General features: G+C 37.3%; 1 protein-coding gene across 1 annotated transcript; it reads left to right on the top strand.

The window, feature by feature from the left end:
• Positions 1–705: 705 nt before the first annotated feature.
• LOC140889109 (uncharacterized) lies at positions 706–19246 on the top strand. Its single transcript, XM_073296819.1, has 7 exons — positions 706–806; positions 1707–1835; positions 1935–1990; positions 2185–2230; positions 4130–4245; positions 4991–5188; positions 11975–19246. Exons 1-6 carry the CDS (start codon positions 706–708, stop codon positions 5122–5124), a joined length of 582 nt encoding a protein of 193 aa, XP_073152920.1. The 3' UTR covers positions 5125–5188; positions 11975–19246.
• The last annotated feature ends 6984 nt before the right edge of the window (positions 19247–26230 follow it).

The following is a 26230-nucleotide window of genomic DNA, read 5'->3' as shown; positions in this document are numbered from 1 at the left end:
TCTAACAACATCCGGAAAATAGAATGTATCTGATCATAGAAAAACTTACGATAAAATGAAGCTCTTGCTGTAGTGATCGCTAATCTTCCTTCATAAATAATTTCTAATGGCTGGATCGAGTTCGGACTGAAATCCTAAAGCTTGGGAGCTCAAAGGGACGGCTTCAATGTAGGGAGGCGGCCAAGGGATGAATATGGAGGCAAGAATGAGTCAAATATCCTTATAAATATCTAATAAAACCGATATTTGCATTTTAGTCCCTGAAAAATCCAAAATTTGCAAAATAGACCCTGATCAAAATCAAGTCGGCTCTTGAACTCTGTAATCTCCAATTAACTCAAATAAACTCATTTAAGATAAAAACGAGGTGTTACAAAAAGCTACGTCGTTCGGACATCGTCCTAGGACATCTGTCTCCGTGACATCAGCCTGTCAGAGGGAAATATTATCCAACTGTTGCAAATATTTGTTATGGGTTGGGACCCATTAGCCTCAGTCGGGTCAACGAATGCTATTCTAGCCCGACTGGGGTGGGGGGACTTGTGATGTACATGTAAGTGTACGACTAAGACCCGCTAAGAGAAAACTCGGGGCAGTAGACCCAAGATAGAAGGAAAAGGTGGGGTAAGGGCCGATCTGGGTATGGTTCGATCCAGAAGGCCGAGGACCCAGGGTTGAGCTGATGAGGAGCTCGTTCCAGGCGCGATGAAGATCGGTTCGGATAGGAGATCGAGGATTGGGGGTAGCGCCGAGGAGGAGCCCGATCCATGCACGATAAATGCCGATAACCCGAGTAGCTGGGGTCTGTGATGAAGAGCAAGGCTAGGGGAGGAAAAATGAGAGGATTGGGATGCAATAGAAAGGGAAGGGTATCGGGCTCGATAGCGCCGAGATCACCACAAGGGATATCAAGACAGTGGCGAGATATTTACCAAGATCTTGTTTCCATATCAAGATATCATCATATCTTTAAGCAAGTATCTTGGATCATGAAGAAAGTTTGAATTCAACTAGAAAAGTAAATCTTTATAGACGGTAAGACTCTCTTAGAGTTCACTATAAATAATCAGGTTTGGTTCATTCTTACAGACAATTACATTGCAAACATTTTTCACATTACTCTTCGGTTTTACTTTTCGTAATCATATTCTAACTTGAGTGTCGAAGTTGTCACGTCGGAAAACTCTTATGGTGCCCATTCACGGGGTCTTTTCTCCGTGCAGATAACTGGCCCTTATATCTACGCAAAGGTGGAAAGTCAACACCTCTGACACCCATTCATGCGGAATTTTCTCTGTGCAGATAACCGGCTCTTATATCTAGACGACGGTGGAAAGATAGATCTGCTGGGATAGGTTTTCGCGTCTAACAACTTTTTTCGATGATAATAATTCACTAAAATGGTTTGATTGCATTTCCACTGCATTGGACATTTCTCGTTTTTCTCACTTGTTTATCAATGTATTCTATCTATATCTATATCTATATCTATAATCTATAATCTATATCTATATCTATTCTATTATATTCTATAATCTCTAATCTATCTATAATCTATAACCCCTATAAATCTATGGTTTTGATTTGTGTTTTGTCCTAATTAACCTCCTTCTCTTCATTATTTACTTTTTTAATTGACACCATCATTAATTAATTAACCTCCTTCTCTTCAATTATGGTCCTTTGACTACGATTTCTGCTTCTAGACGTCTCTTCTATTGCCCCTATTCTGCCGTGATTGACTTCATCGTGTCTCCTTCTTTTCTTTCTTTCTACAGAAAATTGTCCGTGGCAGGAACTAGGAAGCCCGCTCGAGTTTCTGGACTCGTCTCAAGGTATGCTTACTCAAATCCACGATCTTTTCTCTTCACTATCTCTAAACTCTTCTAAACTCTTCTTTTCTTTACTGTAATTATTCTCACTTCTCCTCACAGGTTTGTTTTGCTAACGTGTGTGCCGATGCTTCTCAATTCCTTACCCTTGATGGTTGGTATCCTTCTGTCTGGGTTGCTGGTTGTTCGTGAATTGTTTTCATTTTTCTCTTTTTTCATTTTCGCGTTTTTTTAAAGTTATCTATTGGGGTGGATATATGTTAAATTGCTTCACACATAAGACCCAAAAAAATAACTTCAATGTATGCTTGTTGATGCTTGTATTGTTTTTTCTTTTCTTCACGAATTGCAGGCTCTGCGGATGGTTGTTCGCTTCGTTATTTGGGAAGCATAGACAAGTGAGTTACAACTAGCTTCATTTTTTCCCAATAATAATATTTTTTGTCAATTTGGGTGTCCCACTTGGTGTCTTGTAAGTAATATAATGTTAAAAATAGCTTTTAGAGATTCAATAAAATAACTGCAATGGATAATTTTAAACAAACACCACTGAAAGAAATAAAAAACGATGGCAAAAAGATTGCTCTCAAGATATTTGTTCTTCGACAAAGTAACGAAATTTCACTCAAAGTAGGAAAAACTATACGAAAAATGATATTCATGGATGAAGAGGTAATTACTTTGCTATTACAACAAATGTTTCAAATATACATGCTTTTACAGTTACATGAATTGAACCTTGCTTTAATTTTAAGCATTGGAAAATATATGATTTGCTTTTTTATTATACTTGATATATCTTTGCATTTTATATCTAACCATCACATTTTATTATTTGCTTCCCTTTTGTTTTTATTGCAGGGAACACTTATTTATGAACTTATTTTCTCAAATCTAATCCACAATTTTCGTGTATTACTTGAGACAAATAAAAACTACATGATCTATAATCCACTCGTCAGATGCATAAACAACAATTATCCAAATTTTAACTCAAAATTTGAACTATTCTTCAAACGAGGTACGGTTTTCGAAGAGTTACAATACAAGCTAACACTGTCTCGGATACATTTTGCTTTTACAAGATTCAATGATGTAACATCAGATCTTTGCGAAAATGAAGATCAACGTAAGTTATAAAAAAATTCATTGATTAATTTTTTTCCAATAAATACAGAACATGTCTTTTAATATTTAATAATAATATTCTTCTGCTGCAGATATTATTTGCGTACTAAAAAAACGTTGGATATTTGCATGAATTTAACAAAGAAATTGGATCAATTGGGTACATAAGAGATATAATATTATTGGATACAGAGTAAGTACTTAAACTATATTTTATACATTATTCAAATAATTGAACGATCATTTAAAAAAAAAGTTTTGTGGTAGAATTAATTTGATTAGGATAAAAATCTGGGATGATTTTGCTGTGAACGAGGGCCAATTGATGAAATTTATGGAATTAGAGAAACCGATTATTGCTTTCATTAATCTCAAGATGCAAACATACCATGATTATTCTTATCACATAATCAATCATTTATTGATTAATATATACACTTATACTCGTAAACTAACTAATTTTTATATTATCATTAAGGAACTTCTCAATTGGGGTCTACTCAAACTACAACGTCTTTTTTCAACCCTCAATGTGATGATATAGAAATTATAGACTCATGGTAAATGATTAATTTTCAGATATATCAAATGTTTTAATCAACTTACACTGCATTTGATAAATTTATTCAATGTACATAAGTGTTGTAGACTGATTGATGCATATATATAACAAGAAGTGTAATCATCATAATCACTTCTTTTGCACCATGCACAAAAACATTATAGGTTAATAACTTAGTTACGTGTAGTCATTATATTATTTTCCAGCATATTTTTCATGAACCTTTTTTGATCGAATTGTTATTTTTTTCACCTTTTTCAAAAAAAAAAACTTTAATTGACATAATTTTTGCCTACTGAATTGATATCTTTGATATCTATCTATTAATAAGCCATTACGTAGAAGTAGAAATTTATAGTGGATCCTAGATCTTTTGTTCATATTAATATAAATTTATTATTTTTTAATCTTTCGATGCAATCATGATATTAAACTACTTAAATAATCAATTGACGGTAATCCTTTTAAAAAGTTATTTGCCTTTGAGAATAAACTGTTTTCTCCATGTGGTTATATTATTCACATTTTTTAAATTAACTATCGCACCGAATTAATTTTGAAAATGAAACAACAAAATCTGCTTTTGAGCTTTTACACATTACCATAGGATGGACGTTAACAAAAGACAAAAGCATCTAAACAGCTTGGACCGAGAAGATGTTCAAAATCGCAACAAGGGTGACGACAAAAGATATGCTCAACAAAAAAGGGAGTTTCACATAGGTTTGGACAATTCTTTATAAATTAATATAAATATAATACAACTGTTTCCATTCTAAATGATTCAAAAATATAATTACCAGAAGTTATTTACATATGATGCGAATAATATTTACACAATTAAAATGAATTAAGTTGATACAATTTTCTTTGAATGTTGAATTTATATTACTTTTTTAAAAGTAGAATAAAGGAAATAGAAAATAGATTATCAATTTGGTATGAAGCATGCGATCATTGCTTCAACCTAGCCACAGAGAAGATGAATGGTCTTATTTGTTTGAACTGCAAAAAGTTAAAGATAAAGATAGTCCCACGGTATTGTACTTCATATATATTATTATAATCATAAAGCTTTATATACAAACACAAAAATTAATTAATCGATAATTTTATTTCAATATATAAAATATCATTGTTGGTGGATAATGGAGATGATGTTGCTAGAATCATAATCATCGACGATGTTGTAGCAATGTTCATTGGACATCCTATTCAAGGACTACATCAACATCCAAAAAAATGTTCACATTATCTAGCAGATATAATTACTTTGTAAAATATTCATTTACAATTATATAAAGTAAACATATTTTTTATGTGTTGCTTGTTTGATAAATGATGCAGCTTAGCTCGAATAAAGAAAAGGTTGTTGATCCATTGGATGATGTGGTCAAAGATAACTACAAATTTTTGTTTATGATGGGAGAATCAATGGATACAAATAACAAAATATTTTATGTGATAGTTGATGGAATTGAGAAGGAGCCTAAAAAGTTGGAGAAAACCAACAAAGCGAAAGCGCGAAACAACAAAAAATTGCTCAAGGAAGAAAGTGTCACTCCCAAAAGCAAGAGAAAGCAAAAAAATATTGGATATTGATGATGAAGCTTTGGGTGATTACAAAAAGAGAATAAAGTTGGGTTCGTTCGACCCTGGCAAAAAGGTAATACCCTAAGCCATTTGTTTTTTTGACACTTGTCCCACTCTCAATTTATTTTATAATTTCTTTGTTCTTTTATTTTTTACCCTCATTTGACCACCGTAGTTTTCTAAAAATTAATCCGATACTTATTTTCAATTATAAAATTAAATAATACATATATATCTCTAAATTAAATTTGTTTTTTATAATCTTTGTGACTAGTTGGAAAATTTTCACTTTGTTATTAATTTCTTGTTTTCCAGAAAACATCATATGTTTAATTTCTCTTATATTTTTTGTTTATCTTGTAAAAAATTTTACTTCGCTTACGATTAAGACCAGTGTTCTAAAAAGCGCAAAAAAGCATCGTTTAAGTGCGATTAAGCATGAAGCGTGAGCAAAAATCTTTGCTTTGGAAAAAAGCATGAAAAAATCTGTTGGGGATCGTGTGTGTGTGTGTGTGTGTAGAGGGAGGAGGGGGGGGGGGGGGCGGGGGTGAATACATACTTATAGATTTTTCTTTTAAAAACACGGTGATTGAGCAAATGTTAGTCTACTCAACCAATTTTTCTTTTAGCTTCCTAGATAAATAAGAACTACTAGAGTAGTGCGAAAACAGTTCTCACTAGACTAGGTGGTAAAGAAGGAAAGTGGTGAAATGCAGTAATGTAAATGAACACAGATATGTTTATGGATGTTCGGAGATCAATCTCCTACGTCACCCTTTTTTTTCTCACGGGAAGGATACACTAGAAGATTTTGGTTATCACAACGTCTTGTAATACACCCGATCCAAGTTAGGACTTATCAATTGCCTAAGATGGAACTCCTAGATTTACACTGATAAGATCTCAAGTTATTATCAAACTTTTCTTCAGTTGATGATGATGAACGTCTAAACTGCTTGATAGCTTGGAATCTCAAATCCTTGTAACGATGAATGTTCTTCAAACAACAGCTTAGATCTGAGTAACCCTTGAGTAGATCTCTTGATAGATCAGATGTGCTTTGGATGAGAAGGGTTAAACGAGCATTCGAGTGTTCAGAGTAATGTCAAGTGCTCAAGTATGTAAATCTTCGTATAAACGTAGCTCTGTTTCTTCTTGGCGAGCTTTGATATTTATATCAGTTTTTCCAATGTCTTTTTCTTTCTGTCAATGGTAAGAAACGTCCTGAGTGTCAGATATCATTTTTTGATTTGTGAAATATGACTTTATCTTTTGGAGTATCTGTACTCGGAATGCCTTAAATTGTCTATTCAATGTGTCTCGGCATTAAATGCTAATTATGGTTTTTCTCACTTTATCAGACGACTCCTTAAATGCTCCGTCTTTTGCATTTAAGTTGTCTTGTCAACTATCCGATACTAGGGATTCGTGACTCTTTGAATTCGGCAGATATTTAGCACTAATGAATTCAGCCCAGATCAGTTGAGCACTATTCGGTTGATGTGCTTAGCTCAGTTGACAGATAACGGTTGACATGCTTAGATCAGCTGGTACTGCATATTCCAGTCGATATCTTCCATTGTCAGTTGATATGTTGAAGTCGGTAGATTTCTATTTGTCACATGTTATACACATAAACGACGGCCGAACTATAACAATGAAGTGTTGTTTTGTTATCACCAAAATTTAGGATTCAAAAATTTCTCCCTTTTTGGTGTTGACAAAACCTAGGCCCCAAAAATCAATACAAAGAAAATTTACGAGATGAATTCATTGCGAAAATGAATTGCATTGATACATAACATGTTACAAGCAATCATTGACAAAAACGCAATAAAAACCTATTACACCTACGTTGCTGAAATGTGATAAATATACCTTATAAATCACTATTGCATGTGTTGTGGAGCATCTCGCTTTTTTCGTTCAGTGTCAACTGATTTTCTGGATATTTTCCCTTTTTTACATCCCCACGGTTAAGATGAGAGATAATCTCTCCAAGTTTTGCACCAATAGTGTCTTGAAAGGAGTCAATACAAGAGTCAATATGATCAGTCAAGTCATCTTGAAGAATTGAGATCTTTGCTGTGGTGTGCTCATTCATGCGACGAATAGTTTGTGACACTTGTTCTGCAACAGTATCCATGGCGCGAATATTGCGTTCCTTGTGGTTTTTTGATTCAGTAGTGCATCTGCCAATCTCAGAATATAAGCTATTAAGGAGAGACATGATGGCAGATCTAGAGCTCTCAATACCAGCATCTTGCCCTTGAATGCGATTGCTAAGGCTCTGCGTCGTAGAGCGAAGATCTTCTATAATTCATTCCAGAGCATAAGTCGAAGATTCTTGTTCAACAATAGATGCTGAGGCAAGTTTGTCAATGTTAGCTTCTGAGGCATCGATTGTAAATGCTTGAGCGTCTGCAAGAGTTGTAACAGGGGAGGAGATTATGTTTTCATCAGGTATGGTGGTGTTGTTCAAGGCATAGGGTGCAATTACCCTGATCTCCTGATCAACATGACTGACTGTACTAGTAGGATGAGTGTCTTCAATATTCGTTTTTGGAGAAGAATCAGCAGAGTGCATCTCATGAGGTGAGGATGTAATCTGAACTTCATCCAAATCGGATAAGGACTTTAGAACGTCCGAAACAGAGGTGAGTGGAATCTCAAGGAGAGAATCATCTGCAATAGTTGTGATTGGTGAGATCGGTCATGGTTCGGAAGCAGTAGGATGACATGATGTTGTTGGTTCCTCAGGGTTAGAGACAAATGATGAATACCCCAAAGGAGATTCATCTTGAGCTGCAATGAATTCTTGTTCCTCTGAAGTGAAGATGAAGTCAGGTGGTTCTGAGTTATCATGAGAATCCAGAGTTGGAATCATCGCTGTAACTTCTGCAAGATACATTTGAATGTATTCGGCGGTCGGTTGAGGAATGTAGTGCTTCAGCCAATATTCTCGTAAAAATGTGTCAGTAACATCAACTGACTGTTTGAGACGCAAAATGACTTCACTATTATCTTTGGCAGTTTTGCTCATTGGTTGAAAATTTTGTTCTCTTTGGGAGAGAATGTAGCGAGCGAGGCTATCACGTAGTTGGACATCTACCAATTTATGTCCCCTGAGGGCGGTCTCAAGATGTGGGGTAGCTGTGAGAATGAACATTTTATCCTCTAATTTGGAGAGGTATTCTAGCTTGTCCTCGTTCAAAATCTGAGTGTATGAAACGTTGAGACAATAGTTGACCCACTCATCAAATTCTATTAGTTTGAAGCGAAATACTTTGAGTATTCCATAGATGATGAGTTGTACTTCCATTTTGGCTACATATGGAGCTTTTGGAGGAGGTACGAAATGCCTTTGCCTTTTCCTTGAATATCAGTCATGGTGTTGTTGCCGATAGCTGAAATTAATGGCTCAGTGAGAGTGATTCCTTTGGATAGAGAAGCTTGGGAGTTGATGATGGGGTCAGTGGAGGTGAGTACTGCATCAATTGACGGAGAGGAGACTGCAACCGATATTGGTGCAAGTGCAACAGTGGCACTTTCAGTTGGCTTGGATATCAGCTGAGAAGTCGAGACTTTTTGAGCAACTAGATTCATAGAGGCTGAGACTGCTATGGTTGTCTTTGTGACTTGAGAGGGCGGTGTGTGAACCATTGACAACAACTTTATCCTTTTGGGTTTCGGTTGAGATGGCTTGAGTGTTGTTTTCTTCCTTGGAGGAGGAGAGAAACTGCCGAAAACCTGAACCAACGGAGCATTGTCACTGGCATCGTCATCTGCATCTGATTCAATGATCACAGTGCGTCTGCTGGTTCGAGGACGCTTCTGTGGAAGAGCTGTAGTGCCCATAGTGCCTTGCTGTTGTTCTGCGCCAATTTCTTGTTTGATGGTTCGCAACTAATCAGCTGTTACTTGATTCTTTTGTATGAACAAGGGAATGGTGACCGCGTTGAGTCATTTCAAGACATGCAATGCCTCAAATTTAGAAAAGTCAACATCCAAGGCCGTAAAAATGTGGCATATCTGGACTGTGAAGCCTTCGGATTGTCCCTTGCCCCGAATCATTTCACAAAGAGTGGAATAGAGAATAGAAGACCAATTGATGTTCAACTGAGATTCAATGGAGACCATATACTGAAATTTCTCGAGAGTGGTCTTGTCATAAGATCCTGTTTTGACCAAAAGTGTTTTTTCAACGATGTTGGCTAGGAGTCGATAAGCTGGCTTCAAGCTTTGTTTGAGGCCGTTGAATTTATAGGTGATCCATCCAACGTGAATTCAGTTGCCTAATGAGCTGCATTACCATCTGGTAAGTTTGCGCATTTAATCAAACCACTGGTGGGCAACGCAAACTTTTCACCGAAGAAACTTTGATTGAATTCCACACGTCGTCCCTTGATGACACAAGTAATGCTGCCATGATGGAGTTCTGCAGAGTCAAAGAATTCCTTGACTAGAATGTAATCAATAGTCGAGCATGAGCTAAGAAATTTCCGGAGTCCAGATGCTTCAAGCATACGAAATATCGCAGAGATTTCGGTGTTGTTTATGGAGTATACTTCATCAAAATTGATTGCCAAACATGTTTTCTGGATAGATATGGTGAAGTGCTGAAATTAAGAGATACAATTAGGGTTTTTGAAGAGATAAGTAATGAAAGGATTGATTTTTGGGCTTTTGCAAAAAAAAATATAAATATGTTGGTGTTAGGAGTTCATATTGCCACGATGTGGTATACACATCATTAAAATTTAAAATTTGAATTTTGAAAATACAAATTGAAATGTGCGCGCAAAAGTACGGATGAGTAATAAAATATATCAAAATATAAAGGCGGTTGGCATGATATCCAATGTATGTATACTACTCATGTCAGACATCAGGAGTTGTCGTTTCGGATACACTGTCAGGTCCTGTAATCATGATTTGCGACTTTTGAGTGTATCAGTAGATAAGGGAAAGGCGAGATGTATGTCTGCCGACCCTTCACATTCCTTGTTATTCCTATAAATACAAGATCATCAAATTAGTAAGGCATCAATTGTTCACAAAAACTCATATATATATATATATATATATAAAAGATCAAAATGTCGGGTCCTGGAGGAGATTTGGCTACTGAGTTTAACGCTGCGTTAACTCGAGTTTGAAAGCGAGAGTATGAAGATGTAGTGTTTGAACGAGTCATAGCGGAGTGGGAAGCAGTAGAAGAGCTGCGTCTTCACTTTTCTGCTGTCCTTCCACCGAGTTCTTCAGATTCTGCTAGTGATTATGCTGTCCAGATGCTACATTATGAGGAGATGCTGGGGTCCAATATTCAGGAGAAGATCTTCAGTTCTGAGGGTCTGTATCTGATCTTGCTCTATAAGGAGCTCAAAGAGCTGGAGCTCATCCGGTCGGAGGATATCAGATTTGTTCGTTCTCCTACCAGAGAGCTTACGCTCTTCATGTTTTCATGGAAGTTTGCAGTGGAGAAGGAGATAGCTAAGGCAGTACGAGCCTTCGAGGCTCTTTTGTAACTGTTAAAATTCCTGCAAAACTTATGTTAGTTTCTTTTGTAATGAGCTTGAAATGACTATGAAATTATTTTATGTGCTATATCTGCTCCCAGTGCAACAATCTTAAATAGATTAAGGATATAAGTATCATAAAATCTCATTGTCAAAGTTGAGCATTAATGTGATGTGACTAAAGATGCGTATACTCATGAATATAGGTTTCAGTTGAGATCATAAAATAAGCTTAAGAGATATAGTGAACAGAAATATACTGCGCTAAATGTATCTATTTCAAGCTTTAATAATGTAGTAGCCCGTAACCAAAATCAGTAATCAAGAAATTAATCATAATCACTTGGATAGAGTTCAGAAGCTCCGAAGGCAAGTTCGGAAGTTCCGAACTGGATCGGAAGCTCCGATGCAGGATCGGAAGCTCCGATCATATTACGTCAGGCATGACGTGTGGCTAGATCGGAAGCTCCCATCACCCTTATCCGAAGTCAACAAGTGATATTTTGACACGTGGCAGATAAGGATTTTCGGAAGCTCCGATGGCAGGATCGGACGTTCCAATCTAGGTTTGGATGTTCCGATCGAGGATCGGAAGCTCCGATCGTTGTCTATAAATAGAAGGCCGAGGCTTCACTTTCATTTGCCAATTCCGAGAATCCCTCTCTATTCCAGGCATATTTGAGTAGTTCTAGTCTTCATAGGCTTGACCCGGGAGTCGTCGAGGCGTTCGATAGTCGTAGCGGAGTTGTGCCCAAGTTCTGGAGGCATCGACATCAAAGGGCTAACAACGGACGAAGGTATAACTTTTGCTTCCTATAAATATTTAGGAGTATGCAGTAGCTTAGTTAAGGCTTTTAGAGCACTTTAATGATAGTAGTATCATTTGGCAGTGTAGAGCAGACTATAGACATGGACCTAGAGTTGGTAGAGCTTGCACTGTTTTGAGGTACGGAAGTACTGTTCGAGATATCCTGACTGATTATGCATGTATTATGTGACTGCATGGTTTATATGTCATTGATTTATGCTGCATTCATTTGCATACTGAGCTATCTCCTTCGAGATATCTGTTAGTAGGGTTGTACCCTATCCTGTTATTGGATGGACTTCCATGACTTTGGGTCCGGTAAATCCACTGGTATTTGGTATGGGAGCCACCTCCTGAAGTGACGGGACAACGTGCTACATACCAGGGCCCGGTCTGTCTCTGTTATCTGATCCTTGACCTCGAGTTTTTAGGGAGTTCACTTTGCATGCATGTATACTCATACTCTCGTACTGAGCGTCTTATGCTCACGTCTCGTACTCTGTGTTTCTGGACACCCTATTCCATGGGACAGGTTTGCGATTGGACGAGGCGGGTGGATCCAGGAGGGGCTAGTCAGTGGTTGACCAGCTGGAGCTTCGTCTAGGTTTTATTTGTGTTGTTTTGAGGTTGATACAGCTATTTGATTTGGTTGTATATTATTTGGACAAATTACTGATGCTTTGAGTCGCAAGGTGCGAATATCCGCACTTCAAACTTGTTCGATGTCTAGTGCGATCAGTGACTGTTGTACTTCAGGTTATACCTTCAAGCATAAGAAAGGTATGCAGAGTATCCAGATGTTTGCGATATTATCTGAGCCAGCTTTGTATTCGCAAATTCGAGATGCTCAGATGTCTGATTCGAAGACCCAGCGTTTAGCTCATCTAGCTAACGAGGGTAGCTCGTCTGGATTTCATTATCAGTCAGATGGCTTTCTGTGTTTGTCAGGTAGGCTTGTGATTCCGCAGGATGAAGAGTTGCGAGAGGAGATTTTGTCTCAGGCACATCGCACTAAGTTGAGTATTCATCCTGGGAGCAACAAGATGTACAACGATCTACGTACTCGTTTCTGGTGAAAAGGAATGAAACGCAGTGTTTATCAGTTTGTTTCGAGATGTTTGGTGTGTCAGCAGGTCAAGGCGGAACATCGAAGACCTGGAGGATTGCTTCACAGTCTGCATATTCCTGAATGGAAATGGGAGTTTATCACAATGTACTTTGTGACCCATTTGCCGGTGTCCCCGAGGAACTGTGATGCTATCTGGGTTGTGGTGGACCGACTCACCAAGTCAGCGCATTTCATTGCCTATAGCCGGGAGTACAACGTGGATCGTATGGCTCGGCTGTACATTCAGGAGATCGTTCGACTTCATGGAGTGCCTGTGAGCATTGTCAGCGATCGGGACCCCAGGTTTACTTCTAGATTCTGGGGGAGTGTTCAGCGTGCGATGGGTACTACTCTCAGTTTGAGTACTGCCTATCATCCAGAGACTGATGGTCAGTAAGAGCGCACTATCCGTACTTTGGAGGATATGCTTAGAGCGTGCGTCATGGATTTTGGTTCAGCCTGGCAGGATCATTTGCCATTGATCAAGTTCGCGTACAACAACAGCTATCATACTAGTATTGGTATGGCACCTTTTGAGGCGTTGTACGGACAACGTTGTCGTACTCCACTCTTCTGGGAAGAAGTGGGGGAGAGACAGGCTAAGGGACCGGAGTTTATCCAGCAGGCGATAGACATTGTTGATCAGATCAAGAAACAGATTAAGACTGCACAGGATCGTCAGGCCAGCTATGCTAATACCAAGAGTAGGCCATTGCAGTTCGATGTCGGGGAGAAAGTGTTTGTGATAGTGTCACCTTTCCGCAAGATTCTCAGATTTGGCCTTAAGGGCAAGTTATCTCCCAGGTTTATCGGTCCGTTTGAGATCTTGGAGAGCATTGGCGATTTGGCTTATCGACTAGCTTTGCCACCGCATCTATCCAGTATTCACGACGTGTTCCACGTATCTCTGTTGCGACGGTATGTGGCGGATGAATCTCATATTCTGCAGCGGTCTGAGGTTCAGGTGAACAAGGATTTGACCTATGTTGAGAAACCTATTCGTATCCTGATTATAAGGATAAGGTTTTACGGAACAAAGTCATTCCTTTGGTTTTAGTTCAGTGGCAGCGCCGAGGCACTGAGGAAGCTACTTGGGAGCTTGAGGACAGGATGCGTGAAGACCATCTTGAGTTGTTTTGATTTCATTCTTAAGTTGTATTCAGTTACAAACTCTGTAAACGTTTGATTTGAATAAAGAATGTTTCTGATTTTTGTATTACATTCAGTACTTAAGATCTGATTTCGAGGACGAAATATCTTAAGTGGGGGAGAATGTAGTAGCCCGTAACCAAAATCAGTAATCAAGGAATTAATCATAATCACTTGGATAGAGTTCGGAAGCTCCAAAGGCGAGTTCGAAAGTTCCGAACTGGATCGGAAGCTCCGATGCAGGATCGGAAGCTCCGATCATATTACGTCAGGCATGAAGTGTGTGGCTAGATCGGAAGCTCCGATCAGGATCGGAAGCTCCGATCACCCCTATCCGAAGTCAACAAGTGATATTTTGACATGTGGCAGATAAGGATCTTCGGAAGCTCCGATGGCAGGATCGGACGTTCCGATCTAGGTTCGGACGTTCCGATCGAGGATCGGAAGCTCCGATCGTTGTTTATAAATAGAAGGCCGAGGCTTCACTTTCATTTGCCAATTCCGAGAATCCCTCTCTATTCCAGGCATATTTGAGTAGTTCTAGTCTTCCTAGGCTTGACCCGGGAGTCGTCGAGGCGTTCGATAGTCGTAGCGGAGTTGTGCCCAAGTTCTGGAGGCATCGACATCAAAGGGCTAACGACGGACGAAGGTATAGCTTTTGCTTCTTATAAATATTTAGGAGTATGCAATAGCTTAGCTAAGGCTTTTAGAGCACTTTAATGATAGTAGTATCATTTGGCAGTGTAGAGCAGACTATAGGCGTGGACCTAGAGTTGAGCTTGCACTGTTTTGAGGTACGGAAGTACTGTTCGATATATCCTGACTGAGTATGCATGTATTATGTGACTGCATGGTTTATATGTCATTGATTTATGCTGCATTCATTTGCATACTGAGCTATATCCTTCGAGATGTCTGTTAGTAGGGTTGTACCCTATCCTGTTAGTGGATGAACTTCCATGGCTTTGGGTCCGGTAAATCCACTGGTATTTGGTATGGGAGCCACCTCCTGAAGCGACGGCACAGCGTGCTACATACCAGGGCCCGTTCTGTCTCTGTTATCTGATCCTTGACCTCGAGTTTTTAGGGAGTTCACTTTGCATGCATGTATACTCATACTCTCGTACTGAACGTCTTATGATCACGTCTCGTACTCTGTGTTTCTGGACACCCTATTCCATGGGGCAGGTTTGCGATTGGACGAGGCGGGTGGATCCAGGAGGGGCTAGTCAGTGGTTGACCAGCTGGAGCTTCGTATAGGTTTTATTTCTGTTGTTTTGAGGTTGATACAGCTATTCAATTTGGTTGTATATTATTTGGACAAATTATAGATTCCTTTACTTGGGATTGTATAATGATTATGGTTTTCGCAAGATTATTCTGATACCTGTTTTATTAAGTTAATTGCATGCCTAAGTTTTGTTAGTAGGTGATCCGGGTAAGGGTCACTACATATTAAATGCAAGGTGCACTATTATCGATAAAGTAGGTTTATCAGAAGTCTGTACGAATATCTTTTGAAGATATAAACGACGATTCGGTGTAGGTGACTGTTGATCTACTAAACCTTTAGCCTTCTGCTTTTCTTGTCTATAAATATGTTACCATGCAACGAGAAAAATTAGTTCAATCACAATATCACAAATTCAAACATTAACATGGATGAGTTAGAGTTTGAGATAAGGAAAAACCGATATAGAAGCAGAGTGATAGCAAGGGGTATGTGAATATGGTTTCTCTTAGAGACCGTTCGTCGCAACCTTCCTTCAGGTTTAGCTCTCATGGAGCCACGTTATGCTGAGGGGTTACTACGATGCAAGCTTCTTTTGCGAACACAGAGCACTCGTGATGTGCTAAATCCTGCTGGTTCGCTTCTTGATGCTGGATTTTGTCATGTATCGAGTGGATTTTATGCATATTTGTTTTTGTTTTGGTGAGATGCAAGGATTAGAAGAAAAGTAGCGAAAAGAGGGGGAATGATGAATTATAAAGCAGCAACTTCAGAAACTTATTGGGAATTTTTTATACATCGAAATCCAATCTCCACCGTTCATAATAAAGTTTAGGATGTTTTGAAGCTTCTGTCAAAATTTCAGCTTGATCTAATGGCTAGAATTAGGATATGATTTTTTCAAGAATGTTGCGCGCTGGACACAAGCTGCAGCGCCCCAGCGCCATAAAACCAGCGCTTCAGCGCCAGACTTTTTTTTTCCGAGAATTGTTTATGCCGATCAGTGCCCCAGCGCCAGATACTAGCGCTCCAGCGGCGTCTGTACGAAAAACCAACATAATTTTGAAATCCTAAAAGTCTCGATTTCACGGGCTTTATTCGACGGGCTTCAAGGACATATACAAGAGAATAATCGGACCTAGAAGAGGGGGAGAACACACGCATCACACAAGGGAGCCGCATAACACAGACACAACAAGCGGAAAACAACAGAACCACAAACAACTACGCATTCAAGTAGGCTTGGGACACGGATTTGAGACGTGGGAGCGAACGACAAGGGATAATCGAATCACACGACAGAGGAAATTCATCTGGGGACAGACTGTGATTTTTATTATCTGCATTGATTTATTATGAGATTTTTGAATATGTCTATGTGTTTAATTATTTCATTATAAACTTATTAGTTGTTTCTAGAGATTGACGGATCTTGATTGGAGTTTCATGTTTTGACTATTATTTTGTCTAATATTATTTGTTCTTAACAATTTATTTGTGTATTCCTGATTTGATTGTCTTTCAATTACTTTATCAATAATTGAATTTTTATATTTATTTGAAATCTGGCACTCGAGAGAGGCGATTTTGAATAGGATCATATGAAAACACAACCTAGGTTTTTTGTAGAGTTCGAAAGGCTTACAAGTTCCTTTGAGGTCATTGAAAGAGAACCATAGAACTTGATTAAATTATTTTGTTGTTTCATTTCTGATAGAGATATCGAAATTAGCATTAGAATAATAATATTTACTCGGCACTTGAGAAGGACAGTAAATAACAATTAAGGGTTCTTGGCCTATAAATTGGAATAGATGATATAATCAATTGATATGATTTGCATGAATGAAAATCGAGTGATATCTTGTATCTAGAACTCGTCTCAGATCGTGTACCCAAAGCCATCCTTAAAATTCTGGATTCTTTATTTTATTTTATTTTAGTTTATTAAATTTTAAACTTTGATTTTCTAAACAAAGTTGAGATTATTTTAATTACAGGACTTTGGGTTAATATAAATTTTCAATCCTCGTGGGAACGATACTCTACTCATCATATATTAAAACTTGACACCGTGCACTTGCGGGCACAAAAATACGCAACAAGTTTTTGGCGCCGTTGCCGGGGATTGATTCAATTTATTGTGCACTAATACTGTTACCGAGTGATCTTGATTTTGATTTAAAATTTTTATTTTTATTGTCTATTTATTATTATCATTTTTTTGGATTAATTTATTTTATTTTGTCTATGTCTGCAGTTTATTCACAGATCTTAAAGTTTTGAAAGTGCAAACGCAGTCGGGCTGAGGACTATAAACTAAGCGCTGCTTGGGAGGCAACCCAAGAGTTTTTTTTTATTATTTATTTATTATGTTTATTTGATTTTTATGTATTTACTTCTTAAATTTTTGTCCCTTGTCATTTTTTTTAGGTTGTGTAGAGATGAAGTTTGGTGGTGTTACCCCTACTATACCCCAATTCGCTGCAAATGACGGTGAAAAAGATGACGACTACTGATGGTCATTGTCACAGGTACGTGTATTCCTCTTCAATTTAATTTGTTTATTTTACATTGAGTACAATGCACATTTTAAGTTTAGGGGGGGTGTTTAAACATTTTGAAAAATTTTTATCAGTTAGTTTGAGTTGAATACATGATGGGTACTTGTTTTGGCCTATGATGAAAATAATTTTTGGTGTTAAAAATGTCAATGTTAGCTATATTTAATCTTGAGTTCTCACCCATATGCACTATGCCTTGATTGTCTAGAACCTAGTGATTAGAGAAACTTTGTGATATTGTGAGTGAATTGGATGATTTGATTCTTAACTTTGGTGATTTATACTTAAAACCAAGGTAGACTTCTACAAGCTTATAAATGATTTAGGAAAAATTTTTATTGAATGCTGAAAAGTTGTCAAAGCAACATAGAAAATTTTTGTTAAAACAAACTCCATCCGGGCATGGAAAGGGATTGAAATTTTAATCACCAATCCATGGCTAAGTTTGCGGACAAAATGGGTTTTATGCTCCATCCGGGCTATAGACGAGTGGATTAAAATCCGAATCCTATCTTTAGTTATAGCTAAGTTTGCGGGTAATTTATGGAGCTAAAATAAAATTGGGTGCAAAATACAGCGATGTTATGAAAAATCTTTGATATAACTTGAAAAGTCCTTTTGATCTTAGTGAGTAGAAGTTGAACATGGTGGAGATTGTTTTGAAACTAGAGAGCGGAGTTGATGATTCTATGAAAAAAAACTTGTTGCACTAGTGTATCGAAAGCGAGGAGAATAGACAAGATTGGTGAATCACACACACACGAGAACTCTTGAAAAAATTAGCTGACATGTGTATGTAAAAATTTGGAGGTCGACTATATTGCTAATTATTGTTTTTCTCGAGACTAGCAAAAGTCTATGTTTGAGGAAATTTGATAAGTGCAATTTATGCACTTAATTTATATATGATTTAACTTGGATTTTGTCATGTATCGAGTAGATTTTATGCATATTTGTTTTTGTTTTGGTGAGATGCAAGGATTAGAAGAAAAGTAGCGAAAAGAAGGGGAATGATGAATTATAGAGCAACAACTTCAGAAACTTACTGGGAATTTTTTATAGACGAGATCCAATCTCCACCTTTCATAATAAATTTTAGGATGTTTTGAAGCTTCTATCAAAATTTCAGCTCGATCCGACGGCTAGAACTCCGGATATGATTTTTTCAAGAATGTTGCGCGCTGTACACAAGCTGCAGCGCCCCAGTGCCATAAAACCAGCGCTCCAGCGTCCGACTTTTTTTTTCAGAGAATTTTTTATGCCGATCAGCGCCCCAGTGCCCGATACTAGCGCCCCAGCGCCGTCTGTACGAAAAACCAACATAATTTTGAAATCCTAAAAGTCTCGATTTAACAGGCTTTATTCGACATGCTTTAAGGACATATAAAAGAGAATAATCGGAACTAGAAGAGGGGGAGAACGCAAGCATCACACAAGGGAGCCGCACAACACAGACACAACAAGCAGAAAACAACATAACCACACACAACTACGCATTCAAGTAGGCTTGGGACACAGATTTGAGACGTGGGAGCGAACGACAAAGGATAATCGAATCACACGACAGAGGAAATTCATTTGGGGACAGACTGTGATTTTTATTATCTGCATTGATTTATTATGAGATTTTTGAATATGTCTATGTGTTTAATTATTTCATTATAAACTTATTAGTTGTTTCTAGAGATTGACGGATCTTGATTGGAGTTTCATGTTTTGACTATTATTTTGCCTAATATTATTTGTTCTTAACAATTTATTTGTCTATTCCTGCTTTGATTGTTTTTCAATTACTTTATCAATAATTGAATTGTTATATTTATTTGAAATCTGGCACTCGAGAGAGGCGATTTTGAATAGGATCATATGAAAACACAACCTAGGTTTTTTGTAGAGTTCGAGAGGCTTACAAGTTCCTTTGAGGTCATTGAAAGAGAACCATAGAACTTGATTAAATTATTTTGTTTGATTTCTGATAGAGATATCGAAATTAGCATTAGAATAATAACATTTACTCGGCACTTGAGAGAGGCAGTAAATAACAATTAATGGTTCTTGGCCTATAAATTGGAATAGATGATATAATCAATTGATATGATTTTCATGAATGAAAATCGAGTGATATCTTGTATCTAAAACCCGTCTCAGATCGTGTACCCAAATCCATCCTTCAAATTCTGGATTATTTATTTTATTTTAGTTTAGTTTATTAAATTTTAAACTTTGATTTTCTAAAAAAAGTTGAGATTATTTTAATTACAGGACTTTGTGTGAATATAAATTTTCAATCTTCGTGGGAACGATACTCTACTCATCATATATTAAAACTTGATACCGTGCACTTGCGGGCACAAAAATACGCAACAAGAACATCTATTTCGAGGATGATGTCTGCAATGTTCAAGGCGCACTTACTCTGTGGATGATTGAGTGGAGTCGTGAAATGAGAATCAGGATATCTGCAGCTCGCTTGTCATATCAACATGCTCAGTAGATTTAGTAGGGGAATTTTTGTAAAACAAATGTGTATGCTTATTGTAATGAAATTTTATGCAATGATATGCAATATTCCCCCTGAAATCATGTTTTTCTTAGCTTAATTCTATCAAACCAAGTATATTACGAAAGTAAGAAAACTTAGCGTCCGGTAGCGGTTTAGTGAATATATCTGCTGTGTTGTGAAAATTACTCGCAAGCGTACGAGTGTCAAGTTTTAATATAGTGAATAATTCAGATATCGATCCCACAGGGAGTAAAATGAAAATCTTAGTGCTTGTAATTAAAATAGTCTAAACTTTATCTAGAAAATCAATAATCAAGAATTTTGCAATAAAATAAATAATCAATGAAGTTTCGATAGCACACACACAACTTTCAGGAATAATCAATCAGAGAATAATGGTCTAGAGGTATAGATTTCACCTGGTTTCAACAACAGTCAATCCTAATTAATTAATCTTCATGAATTCCAATCAATTAATAACCAAGAACACTTACGTTTATTATTTCCCTCTTCCGAGCAACAAATAATGTTTATCAACTACAATTCAATTCCAATATCCCTATTAAGAATTTATCGCAGTGATCTATCACAAAACAATTTTCTCTTTAAAAGCTCTGTTAAAGTTATAAGCTCTCCCGAGTCAGATAAACAATTAACAGTGTAATTTCCAATGGTCCTATTCAAAATCTCCTCTCCCGAGTGCCAGATTTCAAATAAATATAACAAATCAATTATTGATCAGATAATTGAAAAGACAATCCATTCTAAAAAAAACAATTAATCTAGAAGAAACTCAATTCAATAAAATCAAAAATTCATGAAAGTGTCTACACTAGGTTTCATCCGACCTCTAGACTCTAAAGGTTTAGTTCATAATAAAATTCTGAAAACAATAAATAATAAATCCAAACATGTTCAGAATTAAATAAATAAAAGATAAAAAAATCAAATCCATCGTCGACGTCGTGTCCGGTCTATCGAACTCCGTCTTTGTTCTTCAGTTAAAGCTCCAAAACTCTCAGCAAATCACGATCCAAAACCTGTTCTCTGATTTCTGTGTTATGAGTGGCGGCTCTCCCAAATCTGATGAAAAAATTCCCTTTTATAGTGTGCACAAAAGCCCACCCAAAAGCCCATAAAATATAGAAATTTCCTTCCGCTAAAATATGGCGACGCGCGCCCGCCTCAGAATTAACGCGCCCGCGTATAGCCCTCTGATCTCAAGTTTCTCACGCCAAAACAATTCTTGCGTGATAGCTCTCTTTGAGAGCTAATGGGAAGCGCTGATCTTTTGGCCCAATAAGATGGCCCATCACTGTTCCTTTCTTTTGTCTGTACGTTTCTTTACTTTTCTTCTTTCTTCTTCCCTTTTATTCTTTTAATTCTTTTCTCTCAAATCTCATTTTTCTCATTTTTCCTCCTTTTCCACATAAATTCCATAATTTCCTACAAACACAAAAACAACAAAATACCCACATAAATCTGCTCGAAACAAGCAATTAACAATTAAAAGCATATATAAATTAAGTGTATAAAATACACTTATCATGCTGCTTGCTGATCTCTGGAGATGAGATAATCTGAATCTCTTTCTTTAGCACATGCTCTCTTATGAAATGATGTCGTACGTCAATGTGCTTTGTCCTCGAATGCATCATGGGATTCTGAGTAATTGAAATTGCACTAATGTTGTCACAAAATATGGGAGCTTCTCTTGACTGTATTCCATAGTCTCGAAGTTGTTGTTGTATCCATAGTATTTGTGCACATCAACTGCCAGCTGCCAAGTATTCTGCTTCGGCTGTAAAGGTGGAAATTGATGTTTGCTTCTTGCTAAACCATGAAATAAGTCTATCTCCCAGAAACTAACAAGACCCGCTAGTGCTTTTTCTATCAATCTTGCATTCTGCATAATCTGCATCTGAATATCCAACAAGATTAAATTATGAGTCTTTGGAGTACCAAAGACCCACGTTTGTAGTACCCTTAAGATATTTAATAATTTGTTTAGCAGCAATATAATGAGATTGTTTGGGTGCTACTTGAAATCTTGCACATAGACATACTGCGAACATGATATCAGGCCTGCTAGAAGTTAATTAAAGTAAAGAACTGATAAGTCCTCGATACATTGCTACCTCTACCGGTGCTCCTGCTTCGTCTTTATCAAGCTTTATGAAAGCACTCATAGGAGTAGATATGACAGAACAATTTTCCATGCCAAACTTTTTGATAAGTTCCTTGGTATACTTAGCCTAATTTATGAAAATGTCATTTTCAAGCTGTTTCACTTGCAGCCCAAAAAATAAGTTTAATTCACCCATCATGCTCATTTAGAATTGTTCCTGCATCAACTTACAAAATTCCTCGCAGAGACGAGGATTAGTTGATCCAAATATTATATCGTCTACATAAATTTGAACAAGTAAAATGTGATCTCCTTTAATGAATTTTAAATGGGTTTTATCGACTGTTCCTATAACAAATTTATGATCTAATAAAACTGTGATATGGTTTCATACCACGCTCTTGGCGCTTATTTTAAACCATAGAGAGCTTTATCAAGTTTAAAGACATAATCCAAAATCAAAGAGCTGATAAAACCTAGTGGTTGTTCAACATACACCTCTTCTTGAAGTAGACCATTTAGAAACGCTGATTTTACATCCATTTGATAGACTTTGAAATTCTTATAAGCAGAAAATGCAAGAAATATCCTGATAGCTTCAAGTCTTGCGACTGGAGTGAATGATTCGTCAAAATCAATTTCCTCCTCTTGTCTAAATCCTTGAGAGACCAATCTGGCTTTGTTTCTTATCACTGTCCCATCCTCATTCAATTTGTTGCGGAACAACCATCTGGTGCCTATGATATTTTGATTTTTCGGTCGAGGGACTAGATTCCAGACTTTTTTCTAGTGAAATGATTTAGTTCCTCTTGCATTTCTTCAATCCAGCTAGCATCTTGTAAAGCTTCATCGATGTGCTTAGGTTCTAACTTTGAAATAAATGATGCATGGAATAATTTGTTGATCATTTGATTTCTAGTACGTAGAGGGGTGATAGGATTACCAATGACCAGCCCAGGTGAATGATCTTTGCTCCACCGGAGACTTGGTCCAAGAGGATTTGTGTCCTGATTTCTTGGAGTATCATCCTCATTTCTGATTATGTTATCTGGTTCGATGATTTCTTCCTCGATCCTTCGTTCTTCATGACCTTGACCCAACTGTTTTTAGTAGTTTGAGTAATCACTTCTTCAGGTTCAATGTTTCTGACAGAAGGATCATCACTATCGCTTTCATCATTTAGAATAGTTGATTCTAGCCTGTTTGCTAGATCTTTGATATCTGTTTGAGATTTATCTGTGAGACGACCCTAACCCTCTAAAATATAAATAATAAATAAAGGATTTGCGGAATTTTTTTTAAAAAAAAAAATTGCCATGACTCGCTTTAAAATATTGTAAGCCCAACTGACACAGTCAGCAATTCAAATCAACATAAAATAAACACAAGATAAAAATCCAAATACGATAGCCATAGAATCCGAAAAAGGGAAATTAATCCCACACAGTTGCGAAATAATAAACTGTTAAGTTTACATGCCAAAAATTCTAAAGCAGGGAAAACACATCCTGCAATGACTGACAGTGTAAGGAAACATCAGAGTTTGCGGAACAACTAAAAGCACGTCGGTCAAGGGCCTGCACCACCGGTGACCTCGCCCTGGGGATCCTGCCCCTCGATCTTAGTGAAAAACTCCTCACCTGAAAGCAATATGTGTAGTGAGCCAAAAAGACTAAGCAAGAATATGGGGGGGGGGGGATAACGAGTACTACATAGATACAAGCACATGCAGATTGAAAATAACTTGTAATAAAATACTTTTGTGCCCTTAAACTTAAATAGATGATCTCAGGGTAAATGATGTGAATATAAATGTAACATATGCATGGCTAAGTCAAACATGAACAATGAAACCGCATATAATGCGCTGAACATGAATATAAATGACTTGAACTGAAACTGTGAACTTAGATCCTTGAATTGTGACTCTGGTTTCGATCTAAATCATGGCTGCAGTGCACTATGCCGCAAGGAAGTCGGGATATCTTCCAACCCGACTTGCCAATGATTGGTATGGAAAGCCAAGTTTTCTCTCAGCCCGTACATACACGTCAGGTGGTAAGGGAAGCCAGAACGTCTCCCAGCCCGTCCATACATGTCTTTCTATGGTCACAACCAAGTCACTTCGTTCAAAAAAAAAAATTTTCCTTATTGATTCATGTACTTAGCATGAATACGTAGATGTAATGTACATGAAAATATTTACTCAATGATCAGGCAAGTGACTCAAATGAGGATGACTGGGATGGTGATTTAGGAAGTAGTACCAAGGATGTAGATCTAAACCAAAATTTAGCTCTTAGGTCATTGGAGTGTTTCGCCCTAAAAACTTATAATTTGCTCAACACTTATTCAAAAGGAATTCCGCTTGAAACGACATATTCCTAACCTCTTAGGGTAATTCCTGACCCGAGGCCTTATCCCAATTCCAACCTTAACTCTGTTTTAAACATTCAAACCCGGGCATCAACTTAACGCCTAAAATTCTGTCTCTCTTAAGTCCAAAGGCTTAGAACTTAGGGAAAACTCAATCAAATTGAATTTCGTTCAAAACGTCGCTTCCTTAACATCCCACGGTACCACCAAACCCGAGACCTTAGCTAAATCCAGACTCTAACCCTGTTATAGGTGCTCAATCCCGGACAGCACCCGCCCAACCTCCAATTCTGCCCATGACTTAGTTACCTAACCAATGAAAACCTTGGCTATTTGACTCTCATCTCCCAACCCAATGTACTTAGGACCATAACCAATGCATTAGTCCCACTCACACCACTACACCTGACCCACAAAACTCACCAGCAACACAGCTCGATGGCATTCCCAGCCGTTCTCAAACCGAGCCCTTAAGATAATTGGCTAGACCGAAACCTCCAAGACAATACCCCATTCCAAATTCATCACTTCTAATGCTGCAATGTGAACTACGTATCACCCATGATAGCTCCTAAATCACCAACCCATCATCACCATCAATAACATCAAATTTCGAAAATAGAAACCTTCCATTGTATTACTTCTCAAATGCTTCAAAATCAATCATTCCTCGACTTATAACATGATTAAATCAGTAGCAAAACAATAAACAAACAAAAAAAACTCATTTTTGTGACTGGAAGAAAAATACAGGGCACGCATTCATGTATTTTTTCGAAAATGGAATACACAAAACTTAATACCAATCAAAACATACATAAATAATCTACAAGGTAAGCAAATGAAACCATAATCTTGCCTAGTTAAGTGAAGAAAGAAAAAAATCGAATGAAGTGGGCTCAATGAGCTAAGCCGATCGAAAAGGAGCTGGAATGGGATGGAATCGAGCTCAATCGACAGTGCTACAGCTCGCCCTTACAACCTTGAAGATGCTTTGCCAGAAAATGAAGAAGAACGGGTGCTACGAAGAAGAAGAAAAAGGAGCGAAGGATTTCTTTGGGGAGAAGAAGAACAGGGGAAATGGTGGGTGTCGTGCGGTGTGTGTGTGTGTGTGTTTAGGCGCCAGTGTGTGTGTGTGTGTGTGTGTGAGTATATATTAGAAGCTAGAGTTTTCTTTGAGTCCAAGTGTAAAAGTGCTACTAAAAATTTAGAAGTGCTATATCAAAGCTAGAAATTAGGACTACAATTTAGTCGTACTAAATAAAAATACAAGCTTTAAAAATCCTAATTTAAAATATTAAAATTGATTTTACTAACCCGGAAATAAAAATACTAATTTTTCCAAAAGTTAACAATAATAAATTATAATGCGCGGGAAAAATATAACATTTAGCCAATTACCACCGAAAATTAAAATAATTAAAATCATAAATATTAAAGTCTGATTTTAGGCATGAAAAATTAAATTAAAAAATTTTAGGCGTTACAATTTCTCCCTCCTTAAAAATGGAATTTCTGTTGGAACACGCGTTCTCTGATCACACGGATGTGATACCCGGAGCAGCGGAAGTTTAAAAATTTTTATTTTTCGATATGGAACGATTCCATATCGTGGGTATCAAATCCTAACGATTAAAATTGTTGCAATTAAAAATATAAATACACAATTAAATATTTTTACCTATTCAAGCAAAGGCTTGATTATGGACTCCAACAGAATTTAATCTGC

This window comes from Henckelia pumila, chromosome 3, assembly GCF_033568475.1.
Source record: "Henckelia pumila isolate YLH828 chromosome 3, ASM3356847v2, whole genome shotgun sequence".
Lineage (NCBI taxonomy): Eukaryota > Viridiplantae > Streptophyta > Magnoliopsida > Lamiales > Gesneriaceae > Henckelia > Henckelia pumila.
The sequence above is the reverse complement of the archived record's forward strand: the minus strand, read 5'-3'. Positions and strand labels throughout refer to the sequence as shown.